Below are 24,729 nucleotides of genomic sequence, written 5' to 3'. Positions count from 1 at the left end.
GAGAGAGAGAGAGAGAGAGAGAGAGAGAGAGAGAGAGAGAGCGCACAGAGTGAGTTGAATATGAAGGGTTAATATCTAAAAAATAAAATTAAGGGGTGAGAGGAATGTACTGGGAGGAGAAAGGGAGAGGTAGAATGGAGTAGATTATCTCACATAAAAGAGGCAAGAAAAAGCTTTTACAATGGAGGGGAAGTGGTGGGAGGTGAGAGGGAAGGAATAAATGAATCTCATCAGATTTTGTTTAAGGAGGAAATAAAATACATACTCAGTTGGGTATGGAAATCTATCTTACCCTATAGGAAAATAGGGGGAAGGGGATAACTAAGGGTGTGTTGATAGAAAGGAGGCAAATGGGAGGAGGGTATAATCATAAGCAAATACTTTTGAAGAGGGACACTGTCAAAGGAGAGAATAGAATAAATAGGGGGCAGGATACTATGGAGGGAAATATATTTAGCCTTTCACAACATGACTGCTACAGTAGTGTTTTGTATGACGACCCATGTATAACCTATATCAAATTGCTTGCTTTCTCAATGAGGGTGGGTGGGGAGGGAGGAAGGGAAAGAATGGGAAACTCAAAAGTTTTAAAAACAAATGTTAAAGATTGTTTCTACATGCAACTGGGAAATAAGATATACTGGCAATGGTGTATATAAATCTATCTTGCCCTACAGAAAAATGGAAGGGAAGGGGATAAGAGAAAGGGGGGCAGTGAAGAACGGAGGGCAGATTAGGAGAAGGGGTAATCAGAATGCATGCTGTCTTGAGGTGGGAGGAGGGGAGAGAAGGGGAAAAAATCTGAAAATCTTATGGAAATGAATGTTGAAATATATATATATATATATATATATATATATATATAATGAAAAATAAATTGATTAATTAAAAAAAAAGATTGGCCCAAATATTATTTTTTTTTCGTGGTGGAGGTGGCTTTTAGTTATTTGCTCAGACCTTGATGTTTATCTCCTGAAAGTTCATATAATCACACTGATTTTACAGTTCTGGATGACCTTGGAGATCTCTTCTGCGCATGTGACTCTATGATCCAGTAATTCAGGAAGTACGTAATCTTTCAGGAAGCAGGTACTAGACTTGAATCAGTAGTACTTATTTTCTATAATGACCTATTTATGAATCTCTTGCATTTTTAATTATGCCAATAAGGTTCAAGTTAAAAAAACAACAATAGAAAAGATAATTTATTAATATAAAGCCAGGAGACCATAGTAAGACATTTTATTATCAGAGTTTATTGTACATAGCAGATATCATGCCACTATCAGAATAATATCCAGGTTTTTTATTAAAAAAAAAAACTTAGAGAAAAAAATGTTTCCAGTGATTTTCATTCAATGTGAATGACAAGAATATTACAGCTATAAACATTGAAATAACTATTTCATTTCTTCCTGAGGAAGTTTCATATTTTAAGCAATGAAAAAGGGGATTCTGTACAAAGCTAGTTTGCAAATCAGTTCATTTCATCCTTTTCTCATGTGTATTTATTTAAGAATGATATATCCAGCTGCTATTTATAATGTTTAAAGTATGCCTGTCCTTCAGGGACTGTACTTTTGTCCAAGATACACTGAGCAGTCAGTAAGCCTTTCTTAATTTTTTCCTGTTGTTTTTTTTAATAACATATTTCATGTGCATTTAAATGAATTAATTCTGATTTGTTGTTGATTATGAGGATCCCTATTGTGTTCACAAGACACCATTAAGTATCATGAAAGGGCAGTCAGTTGGGTAAATTCATCTACCTAGTCAAAATTAGAAAACTGTAAGCTATTTTTTAATCTCACCATATTGCCCAGGCTAAAAGTGCAAAGGCTACTCACAGAACCAGTACTACTTCAGGGAGTTTCCTTTACAGACCTGGACAAGTTCACCCTTCCTTCCTTAGGTTCATATGGTTGTCACCTGTGGGCCTTATCACATTGGAGCAGGACTTAATGTGGACTCCCAAATGGTGCTACTTGTACTATAGCTCTGAAGTCTCAACTCAAGACATCAACCAGTTTTTTGCCTCTTCAGTAATTGGGATTACGAGTGTGTACCACCATATTTGGTGGCATGCACATGTATAACACTTTTCAAAGTTGTTGAGCTAGAGAGGAGAGTTTGAATGTTGTACAAATCAATTACTTTTGATTATTCTATTGGAAATCTAGATGGTAAACTGAGATTCGAATTCACTGAACAGCCCGAGAGCATATTCCTATGTATGTATGTATGTATGTATGCATGTTATATATGTGTATGTATATTATGTATTCCTTTTTAGTTAACCTCATCTACAAGGTAGTTTCAAAATCATCACTGGTAGTGTCTTACACTCAAGGGAAAACAAGACAATAGTTGCCTGGAATATATGAGACCACAGCTACTTCAAAGAAAATAACACTTATAATTTCAGTCAAAATCATGGCCTCTCTGAAATTTTGAACAAAATGAGTGACAGGTATTTTTCTATTAAGGTTTTTAATAATGGTAATTGTATGTTATTTTTTATTTTCTGTCCAATTCTTTGCATTAATAATTTCAGCATGATAGATTGGGGCAAGCATTACAGTATGTGAATGTTTGATGGTGTCCAAAGTATATTATCTTATTAATATCTTTGAGGCAGAAGACATTTACTATTAAGACAATATAAATACAAGAATCCCACAATCTACTTACTAATTAGGGAATAACTACTTAGATCTATAATCACATATTATATTGATTATGAAATCTTCAGCTGCTTTCTCTGAACTGCCTCATTTATCAAAGCTTTTGATTCAATTATGTTCCAAGCTAATAAGATGGACAAATAATGAATGAATTCTTAGTCAATATTCTTATTTAATAAGCAATATTTCTTCAATCACTTTTTTGGGGATACTTTCACTGGTGCAGGGAACTCCCAGAGTGGGAATTCCCCAAAGCAAAACAGATCAGTAATTCCTTTACCATTTTGTCTTAGAGTTCCCTGGGGACACAGAGATTTTGTGCGCACACACTCGTGTGTTTGTGCGTGTGTGTGCAGTCTTACAGCTAGTATGAATAGGAGGGAGGAATTAAGAGCCCAGCTCTTAAATGACTCCAAGACTCACCTACTAAGCAATACTGCCTCTCCTTTTGATTTCTGAAATTTATAAACAGCTGGTATAATGTGATAAAATCAGTTTGTATTGCTTGATATGTGCTCATTATTATTGGCCTAAAATTATTTCCTTAAATATTATTAATATAATTTGAATGTTACCCACCCTTCTCCATTTGTCTTTGCCATATATGTGTAATATGATGATGCAATAAAATGATTAACACTAGGTAATAAAGATGACATTTTGCTGATTTCTTGTTTTATATTTAATTGATCATCTGTACAGTTAAAAAATATAGTTTAACTCCATTGAGTTGGATTGTCTTCTATGGAACTTTCAAAAGAATAAGCCATGGTATTAGCAAATGTTTCTTTTTTCTTTTGCCTTGTATTAAAATATGATTGCACATTTCATATTGTTCATGTGCATTTACTGTCTGGATTTACTTATAAACCATGAAGTCACAAGGTTTCACCTTGAAATCTCCAAAAGTCTTTTCAGATTATAATTTTCCTTTAAACAGTTAAAAGTTATTTCTTTGTAGGGAAATATCCCTATCTTTGGCTCTAATAGGTTTGGTAATGGAGAATATAAACAAATATGAAAGTATTTATCAGTTTGGTGCTGGAGATGACATATATTATAGATGTGATATATAAGATGAGAAGTATTGAACAAATGAAGACCATCTGAGTAGGATTCGCAGTTCACAGCACTCTGGATATATGAATATTGCTGTGATACAGTATATAGTTACAGAAGTTTAGCCCTCTTTAGAAGAATCATTCAACTTGAATAACCACTTACTGGGCTGATTATAATCAAATATTCATTGACACTATTCTACTGTCTTTCAGTGCAAAAATTACAAATGTATAAAACAGGTGAGTTAGGACTGACCAGATTAAATCAAGATTGAATCAAGTATATAGCACTTTCCTTCCTTCCTTCCTTCCTTCCTTCCTTCCTTCCTTCCTTCCTTCCTTCCTTCCTTCCTTCTTCCTTCCTTCCTTCCTTCCTTCTTTCCTTCCTCCCTTCCTTTATTCATTCATTCCTTCCTTCCTCCCTCCCTTCCTTCCTTTATTCATTCCTTCCTTCCTCCCTCCTTTCTATTTCTTCCTTCCTTCCTTCCTTCCTTCCTTCCTTCCTTCCTTTCTTTCTTTCTTTCTTTCTTTCTTTCTTTCTTTCTTTCTTTCTTTCTTTCTTTCTTTCTTTCTTTCTTTCTTTCTCTTTCTTCCTCTCTCTCCCTTCCTTCCTTTCTCCCTTCTTTCCTTCCTTCCTTTTCTTTATCTCTTTTTCTCTCTTTCATTTTCTTCTTCTCCTTGGTGTAGCATTTAGATTTTTCTTTGTGATGCAGATAAGACAACATGGTTAATACTTACATTCTCAGATACAGCACAAATCACCATTCTCAATTCTTTCAAAACATATCACTTGGTTCAAAATTTGGCCAACATTTAACAAAGGTGGTAGTCATTTGCCATTTTTGTTCTGTAAGGTGAACTTTCTTTCTCTTTTGCTTTATAAGACACTTTATCATCAAATAGTAGAAAAAGAATGAGCAGGCAAACGATGGGCTAAAAAATCTACAAGACCATACTTTTAGTTGATATATAAAAAGTTTAAATAGTTAATATGAAATTGGACCATTCTGCAGCTTTGCTTTGAATGTTTATATCAGTTGTTATGGACTTCCACATGAGTGTACAATAGTCTACAACTATTCCACAGGCCCAGACAGGGTGTAAAACAAAGGCCATAGGCTTCAAGTGTTGGAAAAGACATATACATTTTTATAGTCCACATGCCAGCACATGGAAAGAAAAACTTCATTCTTTCTTCTCTTCCGAAGAAGTGTATGTTACAATAGCCTTTTGATATCTTCTGGAGGCTTCAGCAAAGGTGAATGATGCATGGGAGAAATATTCTCAGTGGGGGTGGGGGGGCAGGGTTTCTCTTGATGCTATCTCACTTTCTGTAACTCCTGTCTTAGCCAGGCTGGCAGCGGCTGCCCCAGTTTGTGTAATAACTTGGATAGTTCCACATTGTGATCACGATAGTAGCTTGACAGAAATGTTCTACACTGGGGTAAAGGGAGGAGAGAGAAAGAGATAAAAAATACATATTAAAGAAAATATATTTAATTCCCACTAAGACCTACTCAGATGCCTCATCAGGCTAAGGCAAAGGCTGTTTCATTTATTTTATTCTTATTTCCACAGAATCTGGTACTATGAGTAGGTACTTATTAAATGAACTGACTAATACAAGTACTGTGCTTGCCCTGGGTCTTGAAAGTAACAATGAAAACAGCAGTAACGACCATTTTATACTAAGGTTAATGCCCATCACATGCCAGAAGCTGTGCCAAATGCTTTGTATAAATATTACATTATTTGATCCTACAACAATCCTGAGAATTAGGTGCTATTATTATCCCCATTTTACAGATGAGGAAACTGAGGGAAACAAGTTAAGTGATCTACTTTGATAAACAGTCTGTCAGATATTTCTCTTCATTGACCAGGCCCAAGTATTTCCTATGTTAAGGGTAATTTTTACTTTGGAAAGGTTGTACTTATGGCCTTTGTCAATATCTAGCATGTGAACTATTGATGTAAATACTGAATATAAAATATATTTAATTGAAATGTAAGCTATTATTATTAAGTGGAATACAACTTCATATTTAATATGGCTGTAGTTACCTACATTAATCTCTTCTTATCTGTGTTTTTAATGTTGATTCGAATAAACATTTAATAAAGGCCTACTGTGTATTAAACACCATGGCTATGGGAACTCAGGGACTCCAAATATTGGATCCTATCTAGGCAGAATTTCCATGTGGTTAGCCAATTTATTCTTTCAGGTAATCCCAGTTTATATTCTCAAGTATACCTTTTCTGTTGTTGTGGGAGAACTGATTTCTCTGAAGGTTATGTCAGAGTTAAGGCTAAGAAGAGGGTACTGGGGTTTTTCTGAACTGATAGCATCTTTATATTATATGTGAATGTTCTTCTGTTAGACAGGAATGGCAAGAAGCATATCTTGTAGTATATTTCAAGTATTTTCAGTTTCCATAAAATGGAAAAAAAAGTTTTTTTAATTAATGATATTTATACTATAAACACTGGAGAAATTTATTTTTTGTATGTATAAAAGGTATGTTTATATGTTACTATATATGTATGTGGAACAAATGCACATGCATGTCTATATCCATATGTATTTCTTTGGTTTAAGGGTATAATGATTTCTTCATGGGAAGGGCCCCTCCAGCGATGGAGATATGTAACTGCTTTTCAGCTTAATCATATTGGACAGTTGCTTGGGGCACCAAGAGGTTAAGTGACTTGTCCAGGGTTACAAAGCTAGGATATGATCATAAATGGAAATAAACCCAGGTCATACTTTTTAAAAAAATCACATGGTCAAATTTTTGTATGTGAACTATGCTGATTATTTTTTCTGCTTTTCTTAGTAAGTCCTAAGAAGTTAGGCAATAAAATAAATGCAAATCTTAATATTTGTTGTTGCTGAACCAGCCAACTTGCAGATATATAATGACTTTGTCTCATTATTGGGGGATTAACTCGTTTTGTTTTTGCAGGTACATTGCTATGGGCTGGATAACTTCACCAAAACATAATGATTTTCTTCCATTCTCCTTAGTCCCTAAATTACTAGATGATAAGTTTGTTATATGGGATATAAACTGGCTCTTTCAGCTCATTTCACCCTGACCTGATTAAACTTTCAAGTATTCTAATCTCTGTGATTTTCTACCAGGCAGCAAAAAGAACTGAAAAAAAATTATTTGGTTCTCATTGTGATGGTATTTCTCTTCAAACAATATACTTCCTCTTTTGATTTTCAGTTAATTACTTTATGCATGAAAGTTTCAGGTGAAGCCAGTTTACCTTTAGGAAGGGAATTCTGAATTGTCTCAGAATCAATATCTTTTGCTAACCCAATAGGGCAAGTTGTCTCATTTCCTTAACTTTTCTCAATGATGGGTAACAGAAGAAAATCAAAATCAAACAAACAGAGGGGGTTGGCATCCAAGCACCAGTCAAGATAAATCATTTTCACTTTGACAAAGGCAGAAGGTTATTTTAATCCTTTATTCTGTTATGTGTTAAAAGCTATATGGCTGGGGTAGGGAAAGTAGGGAAGAGGTAAAAGGCCATTATAATTCCCCATGATGGTTGAGAGGCACCTTACCTCAGAATCCATTGGGGGATACTTCCTTCCTTTGCTCTTCCCAAGGCATTTGGTTTTACCTTCTTCCAATAACTGACACCAGAAACCTTTGTGTGAATCAAATCTGAAACACAGAAGAACTTCATCGTCAGCTTGCAGCCTGTGGTAAAAGAGTATGTACCTGTTTCACTGGTTACTGAGTTTGGAAAGAAAGGGAAAGTGTGCTGTGATCACTAAAGCACTGGTCTGGTTCCTGTTAGAACTATTATTCCTAATAGTTGTTCAAGTGTGCAATCAAATCACTTGACCTAGTTGAGTCTAAGCTTCCTCATCTGCAAAATGTGGAAAATAATGCTTGCACTCATTTATCTCATGGGACTGCAATGAAGGCAATGTTTTGTAAGGATAGAGCCCTGGAGTTGGGATTCATGAAAACCTCGTTCTGCCTCAGACACTCATGGTGTGGCTCTGGGCAAGTCATGGAACTTTTTTCAGTCTCCATTTCCTCATGCATGAAAATGCAAATATAATAACACCTACCCCAGAGGATTGTGGTGAAGAACAAATGAAGTGATAAAGGCAAAGTGCTTAACAAACATTAGAGCACTATGTAAAATTGAGCTGTGATTACTGTTATTGCTATTGGCTGGTTGGGTACAGATTCATCAAGTTCAAGAGCTTGATGTGTTGTGTTTGTCCTTTGTTCTCGAAGAGGACCACGGCATCGGGGAAATGATGACATGACTTGCAGTTGACTTTGATTTGAGTCGAGGGAGGGTTGTGTAAGTTCACCAGCCTCACTTTCTCTTCCAGAGCCATCTGGGTCCTTTGGCCATATATTCCTCTCGATTACTGGAGATGGCCCAGGATACAATGGGAGACCCTGATTCTTTTAGGGTAAGGCCTTTTCAGGTTCTAACCTTGAGTGAGGTAACACCCATTTGGTGAATTGGTATCTTTAAGAAGTGAGTCAAGGGATATCCCCTTTAACTTAAAAAAAAAAAAAAGAATCAACCTGGAAACGGTAGACCCTCAGGGTTGCTGGTCAAAAGAGAAAGTTAACTAGTGGCATTCACTCTGAGTCAGGTGGGCCCAAAATATAGCCTAGGAACAAAAGGAAGGAAAAATACTTCTGCTTTAAGGAGAATGGGATGAGTTTCTAATGGGCAGCAAAGTACTTTTAGCAGCTACTGTCACTGTCCCGTTTAGTGTAATTTGTTTTTTCCTTCCACCTAAAGTGCTCTCTCTCTCTCTCTCTCTCTCTCTCTCTCTCTCTCTCTCTCTCTCTGTCTGTCTGTCTCTCTCTGTCACTCTCCCTCCCTTTACAAATAGTTTCTCTGATTTTGAGAAAGCAATAATGTCCAAAGATAAGGCTGTTAAATTTCAAATAATTCTATTAAAAATAAATATTAATGGAATGCCTAGTATATTCAAGACATTCTATTAAATTCTAAAATAACAGAACAATTAAGTAGCAAAGTTCACTTTCTGAATGGAATCATAAGGGAAAAAATAACATTGACATTTTTGTCTTCATGCTGCATGAGATATGAGGTGGTATTAAAAATTAATTGTACCTTATTCAACCTCCCTTGCCCATGATCATCAAAAGGTCAGCATGCTTTCTTCTTGTTTATGACTTTATTCAATTAAATGAGGCAGATACATTTATATCATGTAGGTCCCCTGCTAGATACATGATGGAAGTACCATTAATTCAGAAAAATGTTCTAAAATAAAATGAACTAATACCCAAGGCACAAGGTTGAATGCTGACAGCAGCTAATAAAATGCTGTTTTTGGAAGTGTGCTATTGATTTAATAATTGTCTTTATAACTTTGTTAGATAACTTTTAAATTGAATACTGACATATGTCAGATATACACATGATAAAAAACTTAGAGTTGAACTCAGTCAGTTGATTCCATAATAAACATTACGGAACAATTCCCCTTAGAAATATACACAGGAAGCCAGGAAGGAATGACGACTATAGAATATGACAGTTTTCCTATACTCTGACACCTTAGAAACATCTGGAGTATTGTGAAAAGTTCCAGGAAACATAGTTTAAAATACGTTGAACAGCTGGAGAGTGTCCAGAGGATGACAAAAAGGACAGTGAAAAGCTTTCCATGTCATGTGCATATCAGTTGAAGGAACTGTGGGTGTTTAGCCCACAGAAAAGATTCTATGTAATGTGATTTCTAGAGTCAAAAATTTGATGGAATGTCATCTGAATGAGGGATTAGATCAGTGTGGGGAACCTGTGATTTTGAGGCCACATGTGGTGGTCCTTGGGTGCAGCCTTTTGACCAAGTCCAAGTTTTACAGAACAAATAATTTTATTAAGGGGATTTGTTCTGTGAAGTTTGGATTGAGTGAAAGGGCCACATTTTAAAACCTAGAGGGCCACATGTAGTCTCAAGGTCTCAGATTCCCCACCCCTGGATTAGATTGTTCTCTCTGACTCCTGAGGGTAAAGTAGGAAAAATGGGTAGTACTTTTTAAAGGGGTTAATTTAGACCTGAAGCCAGGAAAAGCATTCCAACCATTGCAGTTGTCCACAAGTGGAATGGGCTGCCATAAGAGGTCTTGGGGTCCCACTCCTTGGAGAACTTATGTTGAGCATAAACAATCACTACTTGGGTATTTTATAGTGTAGATGTCTTTTGTAGATGGGTTAAACAAGACAGTCACTGAAGGCCTTTTTGTTCCGAATTCTGTAATTCTTTGATTTCATAGATATGTGTCTCTAAGCTAAATTAAACTCCACATCAGAATTAAAATGAAAAAGTAGTCAAATGTTTCTCTTCATATGAGTCACATGGGTAAAACTTGTGAGATGATCTGCAGCTTAGATAGCATTTCAATAGAAATATTACACCTTACTTAGTGTCTTAAGACAAATTCAATAATGATGAATTGCAAATGGCATAGACATTTTTCACCAGCAACAAGAAAAATACAAAACACTTGAATGTTACTCAGAGAAGGTACAAAATGGCTTAGATATCTTTTTTGTCTTTAGAAGCAGGATTATTAAACCCTAGGTTCAAATTGTCCTATGATAGACATTTGCTTGTTCTGTGACTGACCTTACATGTAAGGCATTTAACATCCTATGTACTTTGGAACATTTCCTACAATTTGTTTACTGTTTTGGTGTAGGGAGTTCCCCATATTGATAAAACTACAGCTCTAGTTTTTGTGTTTGTCTTGATAAATATGCTTTCATGATTTTGAATATTAATATATTTCTCAGACTCAAAAAAAAAGGAAAAAGAAGCTATTTGATTAACAACTGTCATTTTTAGTTTGGGGAAAAAAATCTGACAGAAAAATCTATTATCTTTGCCAAGAAAACCCCAAAATGGGTCACAGAGAATTGGACATGACTTAAACTACTCAATAACAGCAATGCTTACTTTCTGTGTGACCCTGGGCAAATGATAAAACTTCCTCATCAGTAAAGAGAGGTGAGTTCAGTCATTCAGTCATGTCAGACTCTTCATGACCCAGTGGACCATAGCATGCCCTTCCAACCTGAGGGGCTCATCTTCAGATATAATATGTTTTAAAGTATTTCTTTTTTTTGCATTTTGGAGGGCAATTGGGGTTAAGTGACTTGCCCAAAGTCACATGGCTAGTAAGTGTGTCAAGTGTCTGAGGGCAGATTTGAACTCAGGTCCTCCTGACTTCAGGGCCGTTGCTATATTCACTGTGCCACCTAGCCGCCCTAAAGTATTTTTTAATAAAATATTTTTCATTTATTATTCACCCTAAACTTTTGTTCACTCTATAACATTAGGTCTGATTCCTTTTTTTTCCTTTTAAATTTATTTTTAGTTTACAACATTCAGTTCCACAAGTTTTTGAGTTTTAAAGCATTTTAATATTGGAGTTTTCTTGGCAAAGACACTGGCATGGTTTGCTATTTCCTTCTCCAGTGGATCACTTGTCAGAATTCTCCACTACAACCTGTTCATCTTGGGTAACTCTGCATGGCATAGCTCATACTTTCATTGAGCTACACAAGCCCCTCTGCCATGACAAGGCAGTGATACAGGAAGAGATTAAAATCAGGTGGGTCGGACTAAATGCCTTTGACTTCCCTGCCAGCTTTTGATATATGACTCTGTGAAATAACCCCTTACAAGCAGCAAGTACTTGATAAATGTCACAGAAATGAAAGTGCCATTGATTCAGGGCTGTTAATATGGGGCTTAGAAGTCAGTTAGTCCAAAGTCCTCATTTATTCAATTGAACTGATTCCTAAAAACAGGTCTTTAAAAAATTAATAACATCCATGCCTCTCCTAATATATGATAAAAAACAATACAGTAAATTTGGTTTTAGTTTACTTCTTTGTATTTTCCTAGAAGACTTTTATCTTGAGCTATATATCATGAGTAACAAAAACAATAATTAGTATTTATACAGTGTTTTAAGGTTTGCAAAACACTTCATAAATATTATCTTATTTCACTATAAAAACTACCCTGGTAGGTAGATGGCAATATTGTCCCCATTTTACAGATAAGGAAACTGAAAACACGATTACTCAGAAGAAGGAATATATTATGGACCAAGACATGGTAACTTGCATGACAGCTCTCCCGCACTTCCATACCATTTGTTTTCCTCAATTAAGTGACTTGCTCAGGGTCATATAGCTACAAAGAGTCTGAGGGTGGATTTGAATTCAGGTCTTCCTGACTCTAGGTCCAGTATCCTATTCACTTTACTACCTAGATGCCTCTAGGTAAAAAGTCAAATTTGAAAATCTAAGCACTAAAACACATTTTAACCATTAAGGATATCATTTAACAATCATTTACTCAGACAATTAATTTTAAGACTATGTCTTCCTATCTTGCCATAGGGACTAACCATGGTCATACTATGCTTGACATGGGAGCCTTGATCTACTCTATTCTGACCTGGGACAATTCACTCCTGGTAGCCTCTAGATCCTGGGGGCTTACCACGTTAGGGTTGACCTTCCCTGATGAGCATGGCCCACTACAGCTCAGAAATCCTGAGCTCAAGAGATCTGTCAGCCTCTGCCTTCCTAGTTGGCCAATATTTCAAGCAGGGAGGTGTAGAAGGCAGTTCTTAAGTTAAATGAAGTAAGAGACTATAAGAGGTCAAAGTGAGGAGCATAAGGAATTCCAGGCATAGGTGAAGGCCAGAGCAATGTCATGAAGTACTGCATTATGTGTAAGAAAAACACAGGTCATCTTGGCTGGATTGTAGAGTGCAGGAAGGGGAGTAATATAGACCGAGGCTGGAAAAATAGATCAACGCAGGGAGCCAGTATTAAAGCTTCTAGAGCCATATGATTTCATGCCAGAATGGGCCTTCTTTGCTTTGGTTTTGCTAATAAGGAAATCCTATTACTAGAGAAAAAATGCTGGTGAAAAATCTGGCTAGGGCTAACCCTGACTATTGAATGTTGTTGTTCAGTCATTTCAGTTATACCTGACTCTGTGACCGCTTTTGGGGTTTTCTTGGCAAAGATACTTGAGTGGTTTGCCCTTCCCTTGTCTAACTTGTTTTACATATGAGGAAAGTGAGGCAAACAGGGTTACCAGCTAGTATTGAGGTCAGGTTTGAACTCAGAAAGATGAGTCTTCCTGACTCCAGGCCTGGCACTGTATCCACTATGCCACCCATCTGCCTGAATATTGAATATACTCCAGTAAGGATTGTTTCTGGCAGTACTGGTTACAAAAGGTGACCTGAGTCTCATTGCCTAGCAGAGCAGACTATGCTGAAGTACTGAATTGACCTCCGTGATTAGGAAGAAGGCAAAAAGTGGGGGCCAAGACATTAATGGAACTGGGATGCCTTGAGTAACCTTTCCCACACCACCAATCATTGCTGTTGTAAACCAAGACTGAGGGACCTGGGGAAGTTTGAATTACCTTTGCCCCTAGGTAACTGATCTAGGGTCCTCCTATAGGTTATTTGGGAAAGGAGGGTCTATAAACAGTTTTAGGAAGGGACTTCCTGAGACTCCAGGGAACACCAAATGCTTTCATTTCTTTTTACCTTCCTGTGGACTGCTTCATACCATCTGGTAGACTGCTTTTGATTGGGGTATTTCAATGTTTTATTGAAGGAATTATTATCCGAACCCTCAAGTTCTGAGAGATCCATTTACCAGATATGGAACCAAGACCTGGGTAGGGCAGAAGGGTACATACTTCAGCACTGCTTCCGCACTTGTACTACAGAGATCTTGGTCTCATAAGTTATAGTTTGTAGCTTAAAGTTGCGGTAATAACTTTTTTTTTTTAAGTGCACATGGTTTCTTTTGCCTTCTTTACACTGCCTCACTTGCTTTTTCATGTTCCCATTTTAGGTGCAGATAAAAGTTTCATCAATTGTTCTGAACTCTACAGAAGCAACTAGAAATTGGAGCAGCATTTCACTGACTCTGGGTCAATATCAAAGCCATAATGTTAGCAGAAAGCCTTTAATTCATGGTAACAGAGAACTGTAATACCTAGAAGCCTGGCAATTCTACCTCAAATGTCAGAAGGAGACTAGGTTTTCATCAAAGAAATAATAATTCAAAGGCACTTTGAGCTCAGCTCTCAAGATGAGGAAAACTCCCAAACAATGGAGAAAAAAATTCACCAATCAAATTATTATCTGCCCCTTCCCTCCAAAAAAAGGCAAATGAGATAGCATTGGAAGCTACTGACCAATTTACTCAATTTTTCTGAAAAGTCCTTGATCTTTTACTTCTGACAATTGGACAAATAATTGATACTGAATCTATATATTAGGTCTTTAATCATCTTGGGTATACTAGCATCATCTTAAGTATAGATTCCTTTACTCACAGCCACTCTAAACATCTCCAAAGACAACACACTATTATCAAGTCAGAATTGTATGACCAAGACCAGCTACCCGTCAAGGAGGAAGACACGAGTCAGACAAACTGGCAAGCGGCACACCGAGATAAAGGGAGAGCAATTCTGACCACAGACAATAATACGGACCTCCTAGATCTTCTATGAGATTTGACCCACTCACCATTTCTAAGGCACATTGGGCAGAGCTATGGTTGACAAAGGAATATATAAAAGGGAACCAATTGGAATTGTATTTATCTGTACCAACAGGGTGGACATTTCAGACACACCTACTCAAGGGGAAGGTGTGCTTTCTATCTATGCAAGTAATTCCAGTACTATTCAACCCACTGAATGCCAGGTGAAAAATCATATAATGGGCATTTTCAGCTGGGCATAACCCAACTGCAGATGACTTACAGTTTCTTGTATAGAGCAAGTAGCTTTGATCTTTATTCTCTCAACTTTATGTTGCCTTTTCTTGGCAAAGGAGATGAATGAAAAACGGGCTTGAGGCCGTTAGAGAGGAGACAAATGCATAGTGTGAAAGTCAAAGATCATGCTCTAAAAATAGCTTATCTTCATAGAATCCTCAGCTCCAACTTACTGCTTTGTTACAGGATGTCTAAAAAGCCCCAAAAAACTAAGACCAAACAATAGCCAACTTGAAAGCACTAAATGGAGATTTTTTCCTTTCCCCTTTTCAAAAAAAAAAAAAAAGTAAAAGCTTTCCTAAGAGTCTTGGAAAGTCAAAATAAAGAGTTGAATTTCCAATTTAAAACTAAAACCACTTAGTTTTTTTTTAAGGTCATGTGAATATTAAACACATACCTGAGTCAGTACCAATGCTAAAAATTATGGCAGAGATCTACAAGCTTATAGAAATAAGAGGTCAAAGGAAATAACCAAATCAAAAGGAGGTCACAAATAAGAGTTTAACTTTCCAGTCTTTGGCCTTTTAATCCACTGAAATACAAAGCATCTCTTACATGTGCCTTCATGTATGAATCACACAAAGAGGAAGTTGTACTTTTCACGTGCTATTCCTTACCACATAACTTGAACGTCGAAGAAATCTATTCCCCCCCCCACTTCCCAGGTTTATATATCTATATCTCTGTATCTCTATCTATCTATCTATCTATCTATCTATCTATCTATCTATCTATCTATCTATCTATCTATCTACCTATCTACCTATATGCTACTGTGAAGGTGATAAGATCTCTGCATACACAGTATTGAATACAGGAAAAGTTTCATACTAAGAAATAAGATAGGAATATACAATATGCCACTTTTTTTTCAATTTACTTTAAATCTTTGCTCATAATTTTTCAGAAAACAACAAATTCCCTTCTAAGTCAGATCCATGGGTTATAGAGCTGGACACCTGCCTTTTCATTCAGGAACAAGAAACTCAGAAATGAAAGGGCGGCTAGGTGGTGCAGTGAATAGAGCACTGGCCCTGGAGTCAGGAGGACCTGAGTTCAAATCTGGCCTCAGATACTTTACACTTACTAGCTATGTGACCTTGGGCAAGTCATTTAACCCCAATTGCCCTCTAAAAAAAAGGCAAAAAAAAAAGAAGAAACTCAGAAATGAGGACAAATTTACCTCACACATCTATTTACAATACTCTCTCATCTGACCACTAAGGAGATACAATATTGGAGGCATGTGGATATGTACTTTAAAGGGCTTTTTGTTTTGATTTGTTTGGTTACTTGCTTAAGATTAACAGAAGAGGTAATCTAGTTATACTCAAAATTGGCTATCTTTGGGGTTTTTTTTTGGAGGGGGAAAAGGCAGGGAAATTGGGGTTAAGCGACTTGCCCAAGATCACACAGCTAGTAAGTGTGTCAAGTGTGTAAGGTCGGATTTGAACTCAGGTTCTTCTCCCTGCAGGGCCAGTGCTCTATTCACTGCCCCCTTTCGGCTATCTTTGCAAAATGTTTAACAAGTGAACACAGTAAAGGAGGAATCAGGCTATACCACTACCGACACTCTAAGCCCCAGAGGTTCCCTATCACCTGGGATCAAACAGAAAATCATCTTCTAGCATTTAAGCCCTTCCCAATGTGCCCCTTCCTACCTGCCCAGCTTTCCTGTGCTCTCCTCCCCTCTATACACTCATCATCCTGCAATATGGACCTAGCTAGCATTCCTCACACATGGCACGCCATCATCCTACACTGTGAATTTCTGTTGTCTGTCTGCCATGCCTGGAATGTTCTCCCTTACATTACAGAGGGTAGGGGAAGTGGGAACTTTGGGACTCCTTATTTCCCTGACTCTGTTCATAGATCCACTCAAATCCCAACTTCTGTAAGAGGTCATTCCTTTACTGCCAACATAGTCCCTTCCCTCTGACATTACCTTCCAGTTCCATCATATGTCAGCTCCTTGAGGGAAGGTATTGTGTTGTTTTATTTTTTTAACCCTTGTATTCACAGACCTGAGTACAGTGACTGGAATATAGTAAACACTTAATAATACTTGTTGCCTGACAAATGAAACCTGGAAACACAAAGAGCTTGGTATTAAAAGTAAGGAAGGATGTCTCTCACAGGGTCTCCTTGGGAAAGCAAGTAAAGGAGCTGGCAGAACTGTTTTCAGCTAGTGCACAAGGAAAACAAAGGACCCATTGCTGAGTCACAAATTGTTCTTGCCCCACATTACTTTGGGTGAGTGAAAACAGAGTACAGAAGGAAGATAACTGCATTGGTATCTGTTGTAAATAGAGAGAGTCTGCAGAGAACACAATCCTTATTAGGTGTGACCCTGCACAAGTCACTTAACCTCTGTATGCCTGAGGGAAAGAATAATCCGGTGGTTTTTACAAGAATTCCAAAATTCCACCTGCTTTTTTTTTATCACTGATGCATTAGAACTCATTTTGGGTTCTTTTTAGATATTAGTACATAGTTGATAGGGGAAAGATGCTGCATTTTTTACATTTCCCTAGTGATCTTAAGATGCCCTATCTTCAATTTTTTCATGAAAGTTTTTTTGTTCTTTTTTTTTCCTGAAAAGTATTCAATTGTTAGTTGCAATAAATTTCATTGTATCCACTTAGTTGAATAAAACTCAACTAAAAATGAAATGGTTGTTGAATAGGTTTGGAAATATATCTCAATGAAGATTTTCAATGTAATGGAATTCACTGTAACAGACTTTGACATGTAATAAAAGAACTTAGTGTACTCAGAATATTTATGTATATATACATATATGGAGAGAGAGAGAGATCAAGTAAGAAATTTTTTTAAAGTGCATCAAATAATTTCAGCAGGGTTGCAAATTGGCAAAATCTAGGGGATTTTTCCCTTGGTTTGAAAAAGGAAGACATTGGGGCAGCTAGGTGGTGCAGTGAAGAGAGCACCACTCCTGGAGTCAGGAGGACCTGAGTTCAAATGAGGCCTCAGACACTAACACTTACTAGTTGTGTGACCTTGGACAAGTCACTTAACCCGAATTGCCCTGCCTTACCCTCTCCAAAAATCAGAAAAAGAAAAAGGAAACCATTTTAATATGTCTACATAATATATTGCTGATTTTGTATAAAACTAAAATTCAAGTAGTAAAAAAAAAAATAGGGAAACGGAAGGATTTTGAAAGTGACATTGGCAAATAAATTTCTGAATTAATAATAAAAAGTAGCATTTATATGGCTCTTTCAGGTTTGTAGCACACTTTATCAATACAATCCTTGACATGATCATTACAATGACTCTGGGAAAATAATAATAATTATTATTTTATAATGATATAATTATTACAACACTTCACAATATTGTAAGTGTTATGATTATTTCCATTTTTCAGATATGAAAATTGAAACAGAGGTTAAGTGACTTGCCCAGTTGGGTACACAGTTGGTAATATTTGAGGATGGATTTGGGTACTGGTTGTCCTGCCTCCAGATCCAGTGTTCTAACCACTGATCTATGTAGTTGTGTCTGAATGAAGTCAGTGGTTGCTTTTATATAACATACAGTCAATGCGTATTTATTTTCTCTTCATTGAAAGGTTTTTGAGAACAATCATATCTCATCTCAAATCTAACAATGTCATTTGCTCTCAAAAAATCTTCAGTGACTCTGCATCGCCTCTAAAATATTTTTTTCTGGATTTGTTTTTAATTACTCTCCTTCACACACTGTGCCTTCCCACCAAATTCCTCTACTAAATTTTATATCAGGACAACAATTTCATATCCTATGTCTCTGTTTTTATACTGCTTACCCTTCTCCCCCACAATTTAGCTCCATCTCTTAGAATTTTTAGATCAATGTAAGAGACATCTACACAAAACCCTTTTCTGATTCCACAAGTTTTTAGGGCTTGCTCCTTCCTAAAATTACTGGGCTATGTGTATGTGTATGGTTGTGTGTGTATGTGTGTTTATAAACAGGTTTTTTTTTTAACCCTCACAATAGATTAGCATTGATCCCTGAAGGCAAGGACTATCCCCGTTTTTGTCTTTCTATCCCCACTACCTACTAGAGTCCTTTGCATAATAAATGTTGACTCCAGAGAAATCAGATGGGATCCCTATTTTCGAGACAAATACTGTTGTAAAGTTTCTTATTAATCACTTATCGTGGATGGTTATGGACAAATGAGACATATTTTTTATATCTACAAGAAGTGTACATGCTACCTTTAGTATCGAACACAGACATCATAACTGTTAAGAATTAATTATTATTTTCTTTTAAAGTACCCACTATGCATACATCATACATAGAAAACAAACTATTGCTTAGGATTCATGGTTATTCATTTTTATTTCCCTTCCTGTTTTTCCGTCCCTTGACAATGATTGTTTCCTCAATCTATATCTGGAATGGAATGGGATAGAAAATCATTTATTTAGCATTTACTACATGTAAATCACTATGTTGCTTGGGGGATACAAACAGAAAATCGAGCTTCAAGGAGATCACATTCTAATTGGAGCAGACAACACATTAAGAAGGGCTTTTGTGTCTGTTCAGGTTGTAGCAGATGGAAAAGGCAGGTAGTATGTAGGCAGGGAAAGAAGCAGGGTAGATATAAAGGCCTTAGAACCCTTGGGGATTAATGGTAGGGAAAACAGTCTCTCATGAAGAGGGCATGTGGGAGGAGGAGATAGTTAAAAATAATTACAGGGATGGTTAAGAATAATAAGTCAGGGCTTCTGAAGTCCCAATCAATATTAAAACACATGTCCCATTTATACCTACAAAAATAATATAAAAACTAACATTTCTATAGCATCTACTACATGCTTATTGTGTTCCAAGCACTATACTAAGTACTTTACAAAAATCTCACTTGATCCTTGACAATCTTAGGAGGCAGGCACTTTGTTACTCCCATTTTATAGTTGAGCAAACTGAGGCTGAATGACTTGTCCAAGGTCATTGGATAATATTTAAGGAGAGATTTGAATTTGGTTGTCCTGATTCCAAGTCTAGTGTATTATCCATTGTGCTACCAAATCTAATAGTCATAGCTACCCAGTCATTAGCATGGAAAGAAATGACCAGTTGTTTACCAGTAGCACCACATTATAATTATTTCCAAATCAGTTTATGGCTAAAAAATGAAGCAAGTTAATTAACAAATATACTTACGTTAAGGCTTCAGAATAATTATAATGAGAAGAGACTCCCAGGAACTTCTGCACATCATCCATCACAGTAGCAGGGTCAGTCCTTAACTGCTGCCCATCAATAATTAGTAACTGAATGGGGGAAGGGAGGAAGTGAGACAACAAAAGAAAAGAAAATATACAATGTTTAAAAAAAAATCAGTTACTTGAGCTTAAAAATGAAAAAACGTGTACATGGTAAATTTATTTCTATTGAGTGAAGCAACATAAGCCAATGAAGGTCTATGTATATTGCTGCAAGATCAGCCTTACCATCTTTATTAATGACCAATTTTAACATCAGAATCATAGAAAGTTATTATTGGAGGGAACCTAAGAGATAATTGAATCTAGTGGTTGGAAGTATTCTTTTTTTGTAGAACATCTCTGACAAATATCCACGCTGACCTTGCTAGATGGTTCCCAATGACAAAGAAAGCCACGTTTTCTTGAAGCATAACCCATTTTATTTTAGTAAAGTCTCATTTTGAGAAAGTAAGTCCTCATGTCGAGCCTAAATCTGCTTCGTTTCACCTTCCATTATTGTTTCTATTTCTCTCCTCTAGGAACAAGAGGATTTATATCATGTTTCACTTGTCAGGACTTCTAATACTTTAAGACAACGGTGACGTCTCCTCCATCTCCAAAAATGATCTTTTCAAGGCTAAACACCCCCAATCTCCTTAAATATGTTTCCAATGTCATTGTCCCTTTTGTTCAGGTGTTTTTCAGCCCATTTTTTTCAGTCTGACTTCTCATGACTCCATTTGGGGATTTCTTGGCAAAAATCCTGGAGTGGTTTGCCATTTCCTTCTCTAGCTTATTTTACAGATGAAGAAACTTAGGCAAGCAGGGTTAAGCGACTTGTCCAGGATCACACAGTTAGCAAGTGTCTGGGTTAAGATATGAACTCAGGAAGATGAATCTTTCAGACTTCAAGCCCATTACTCTGTCCCCTGTGCCACATAAAAGCCCTAGTTCCCTAAAGATCCTGTTCATCTTTCGATGGACTAACTCTGATTTGCCAATTTATTTTAAAAATGTAGCATTCAGAGTTGAACTCCAGAAGTATTCTCCTTAGGGGAAAATAAAGCAGGCTAATGACCTCTCAATTCTGGACACTCTGATGACTAAATTTACCTATCTTAGGTTTTAGGGCTGAAATGTTTTCTCCTACACCTACTTTTTAAATTCATATTTAAATTTTAGTACACTAAAACCTGGCATCTTTTTAAAAAATTACATATATATATATATAAATATATATCATCATCATCATCACCTTTGTTTCTAAATATATCCCTCCCTTTCTCCTACCCAATAAGTCATTTCTCATAACAAGGAAGGGGAAATAAAAATGAAAACCTAAAACTGTGATTTACTATAGGTTTATATGGGATTTCTATGCATGATACATAATAGGAATTTAAGAGGGAGAAAATGTTAAACATACCTACCAATATATCATCTGAATCTGACACTTTATGCAATATCCTGTGCCCACAGTCTCCCTCTTCTTCAGAGAAAAGAGGGAAGTGCATTGCCTCAGTTCTTTTCTGGGGCCAACCTTGATTATTAAAATTACATAGCATTCAGTCTCTAAATTGCCGAAATCTAAATGCAGTTTGTGTGCATTACAATATCTAATTGTCATTTCAGAAGTATTTTATAATCCAGAAAGTACTATCAACACTAAGCAGAAAGAGAAAAATTACAGGACTAAGAATTTAGAAATGTGTAGAAAACAGTACATTTGAAAATCAGTGTATAAGTATGTGTGTATAAATATTTATATATGAATATAGTGGTATATGATGTTTTTGGAACATGCAATAATTTTTATTTGGCTTTATTTTATGACAGTAATGGAAGTGTGTGTGTGTGTGTGTGTGTGTATGTGCTTCTATTTATACTAGATTGCCTTAAAATGCCAGACTTTGTGTCGAGGAATATTCATTGAAATGGTTTCCATATTTTTAGTTAGTTCTGTGTTAGTTCAGTCCTCAATTTCATGCCATACACATTTCATTGCTCTCATTTTTCATGTTTTTAACTCTGTGCTTTTGAAGAACGAATATTACCCCCAAGGAAACATGTAAATGCTGTAGTCCTTAAAGATCACACTTCAAAGACTGATAGAGATGTTGTAGTGGCTGGTGGGGTGTCCTCAAGTATTTCAAGGATCATTCAAGCCCACAGTGAAAGGGAATCAGTGTTACAAACACAAATTACAATTGAAAATGAAAAAAAAAGAAAACAAGGAAATGCTAAGAAAATATTACTCAAAATGGCTTAATTAATCCTCAGAAAACAAGTAAAGACATTCAGAGAGACCCAGCATCTGGAGGTGTTATAGTTTACCCTATAGTGTGACACAGGTTTACTGTAGCTAGAACAGTATGAAGTCCAGTAAAAATGAAAACAAAAGTAAAACAAAACAAAACAAACAACCAACCAGACAAAAAGCATCTACTAACCACTGAAATGAAGGAAAAACAGTAAATTTTGTTATGGACATGAAAACACAAATTCTGGAGTCCTGATGATTGGGAAAAGGTAATTTTTATTGATAAACTCATTCTTCATTCTAGGCTATACCAAAAAATATTGTCAGATAGATTTCTGATTACCCTATAAAATCTGGTGATTCCATCAGATGGTAAAACAAAATGTTTGGGACATTTCTTTTTCTTCCAGTGGGCCTTGAAAATTTATCTTCATTGAGAAAATAATGAACTGTAATAAATACTGTTTCTGAATTACAGAAATTTCCAAATGGAGAGAGGACACTATAATAAGACCATGTCATGCAAAACAAAAAGTTAAGAAATTTATCCATGAGATTGAGATAAACTAACCTAATTTAAACCTCATTGAAAACCTATGGACTATAATCAAGGACAGACTTAGACAAATTGACTATTTGTCAGAGGCATACTTAAAATATCTGATGTGATAAGTGTAGTTTCATAAGGAAGGATTAAAAAAAACATGTTAAAATCGTGCGAATTTGATGACAAATTTTGTAAAATAAGTGGTTATAGCAAAAGGAAGACATATTTCACATTCAAAGCTTTAAAAACATAAGAACTGGAAAGTTTAATATATATCGATGACTTTAATTATTTTGCTTTGCCCCAAGTAATTTGTACAATACTATGTGTGTGCATGCATGCATGCATGCATGAATGTACGTATGTGTGTATATGTATGTATATACATATATACACAATTCTAATATGTACATTTGTGTGGCTATACACACATATACAAATACATATATATGTGTATGCACATTCATATATCATGTCAAGTATGTTGTAGTAGCAATGTAGAAAAGAACACTGTGGAAAAGAATAATGTGTTTAATACCGAAATTTTTAACCTTTCTGTATAACATGGCCCCCTTTGGTAGTTGGTGAAACCTATTGTATTGTTAATGTATTTTTGCTTAATGGGAATATCTTTTCCCTCCATTAATAGGCCCATGTTACTTGCTTGTGTCCCATGGAAGCCTGTGTTGCATGAGTCTATAGTGGGAGGAGCTTGATAAGTGCTGAGTGAGTGGAATAAAAAGGGTAGAGCAGGAAGAGGTGGAGCTGGAGGACAGCTGAGAAAGGAAGTTGATAAAGCAGGTAGAGCTGATGGAGAGAGAGGAAGCAGGCAGGGAGCTGTGAGTGTTTGTTTGTGGGAAGGCCCTAGGAGGGGGAAGGCTTGGGGATGTCAGTGCCCTCTGCATTGCTATGCATTCTTTGTTGCTATGATGGATTTGGCTTTCTGCTGTTGGAATTTGATTTTCTGGTGTGTGAATAAATGTTCTGGTTCTGTCTTCCACTTGGAGAATCTGTTATATTTTGTGATTCAGAATTACACCTGCATATTCATAGCTGCTGAAGGTGCTGTGTATATCACATTGGCATTGTACCTATGGATCCCTTCTCAGAATAGTGTTTTTAAATGCATAAAATAAAATGTCTAGTATTACAAAGGAGACTGATTATATTGAAATGATCATTTGAGACTAATGGTAATCATTGGGAGGGGAAAAAACAAACATAAACATCTCCCCATCTCCACCTTCCTATTCCTCCTTCTTTGGACCAAGAACCAAAGCTATGAGCTAAATTATATTTTATATGCTCTAAAATGATTTGTCCACATACCTGAAATGGAGGAAAATAAGTTAACCATCTTTCTATATGGGTAGAATACCAGCCAGGTACCAGGCATCTCTTCTGTAGCACTTTCAGCTCTGAAGGAGCTCTGGGACCAGCTGTGATTACCTGGTAAAAGCTGAATTTCAGAGCTGCGGGATCTTCATGTGATCGCTGATGCTACAGTAGAAAAAATGGGACATGAAAGCTATCTCAATCCCAGTCATAGGCAAGGACAAGTAAATATTTGGGAGAAGATCAAAAGTTGAAACCAAAGACCTTTGCTTTAGAAAAGACTTATTTGTTTTGCAATTAACAAAGCCTGAGAGTGGCTTTTTAGATATATTTCCTTGGAAAAACGGCTTCAAAGCCATGCTATCAGCATGTAAGGCATGTAGAGACTTGTCTATAAATATGTTAAGTTTCTGTTGATAGGATTCTTTAAGCAATGTTATTTGAAAATGTTTTATAAAGGAAAAAAATATATATTTCCCCAGGAAATGAATTCAGAAAGATGTATTGCTTTTTAAGTTCCTAAGTTTCCTTTGTGGTAGACTTGTATCATTTTCATTATATAGTTAGCACGAGAGGCAACATGACATAGTTTATAGAAGACTGGCTTCAAAACTAAGAAAATCTACGTTCAAATCCTTGATGTGATGCATACATACTGACGGTGTGACCCTGGACAAGTCCTTAAGCTCTCAATGCCTATAGTCTAGGCAACTCTCTAAGATTATAGTATTCCTAAGAC

The 24,729-nt window shown here is 36.3% G+C and overlaps 1 protein-coding gene across 3 annotated transcripts in view; it reads right to left on the bottom strand.

Annotated features, from left to right (window-relative positions):
* Positions 1 to 1,236: 1,236 nt before the first annotated feature.
* LOC138167030 (bifunctional heparan sulfate N-deacetylase/N-sulfotransferase 3) overlaps positions 1,237 to 24,729 on the bottom strand; it is a 233,962-nt gene continuing 210,469 nt past the window's right edge. For 2 of the 3 annotated variants that reach the window (XM_069095589.1, XM_069095598.1), the window contains exons 11-14: positions 23,985 to 24,155; positions 19,805 to 19,914; positions 7,329 to 7,431; positions 1,237 to 5,184 (exon numbers count right to left, since the gene is read on the bottom strand). In XM_069095589.1, the coding sequence (XP_068951690.1) occupies positions 5,065 to 5,184; positions 7,329 to 7,431; positions 19,805 to 19,914; positions 23,985 to 24,155 (504 nt within the window). In that variant the 3' untranslated portion in view covers positions 1,237 to 5,064. The remainder of the gene's footprint in view (positions 5,185 to 7,328; positions 7,432 to 19,804; positions 19,915 to 23,984; positions 24,156 to 24,729) is intronic. The other variant, XM_069095607.1, reaches the window with a different exon arrangement.

This window comes from Petaurus breviceps, unplaced genomic scaffold (assembly GCF_028583685.1).
Source record: "Petaurus breviceps papuanus isolate PSGF00001 unplaced genomic scaffold, PetGlider_PUasm1.0 126, whole genome shotgun sequence".
Classification (NCBI taxonomy): Eukaryota; Metazoa; Chordata; class Mammalia; order Diprotodontia; family Petauridae; genus Petaurus; species Petaurus breviceps.
Note: the sequence above shows the minus strand (reverse complement) of the source record. Positions and strands in the feature narration are given on the sequence as shown.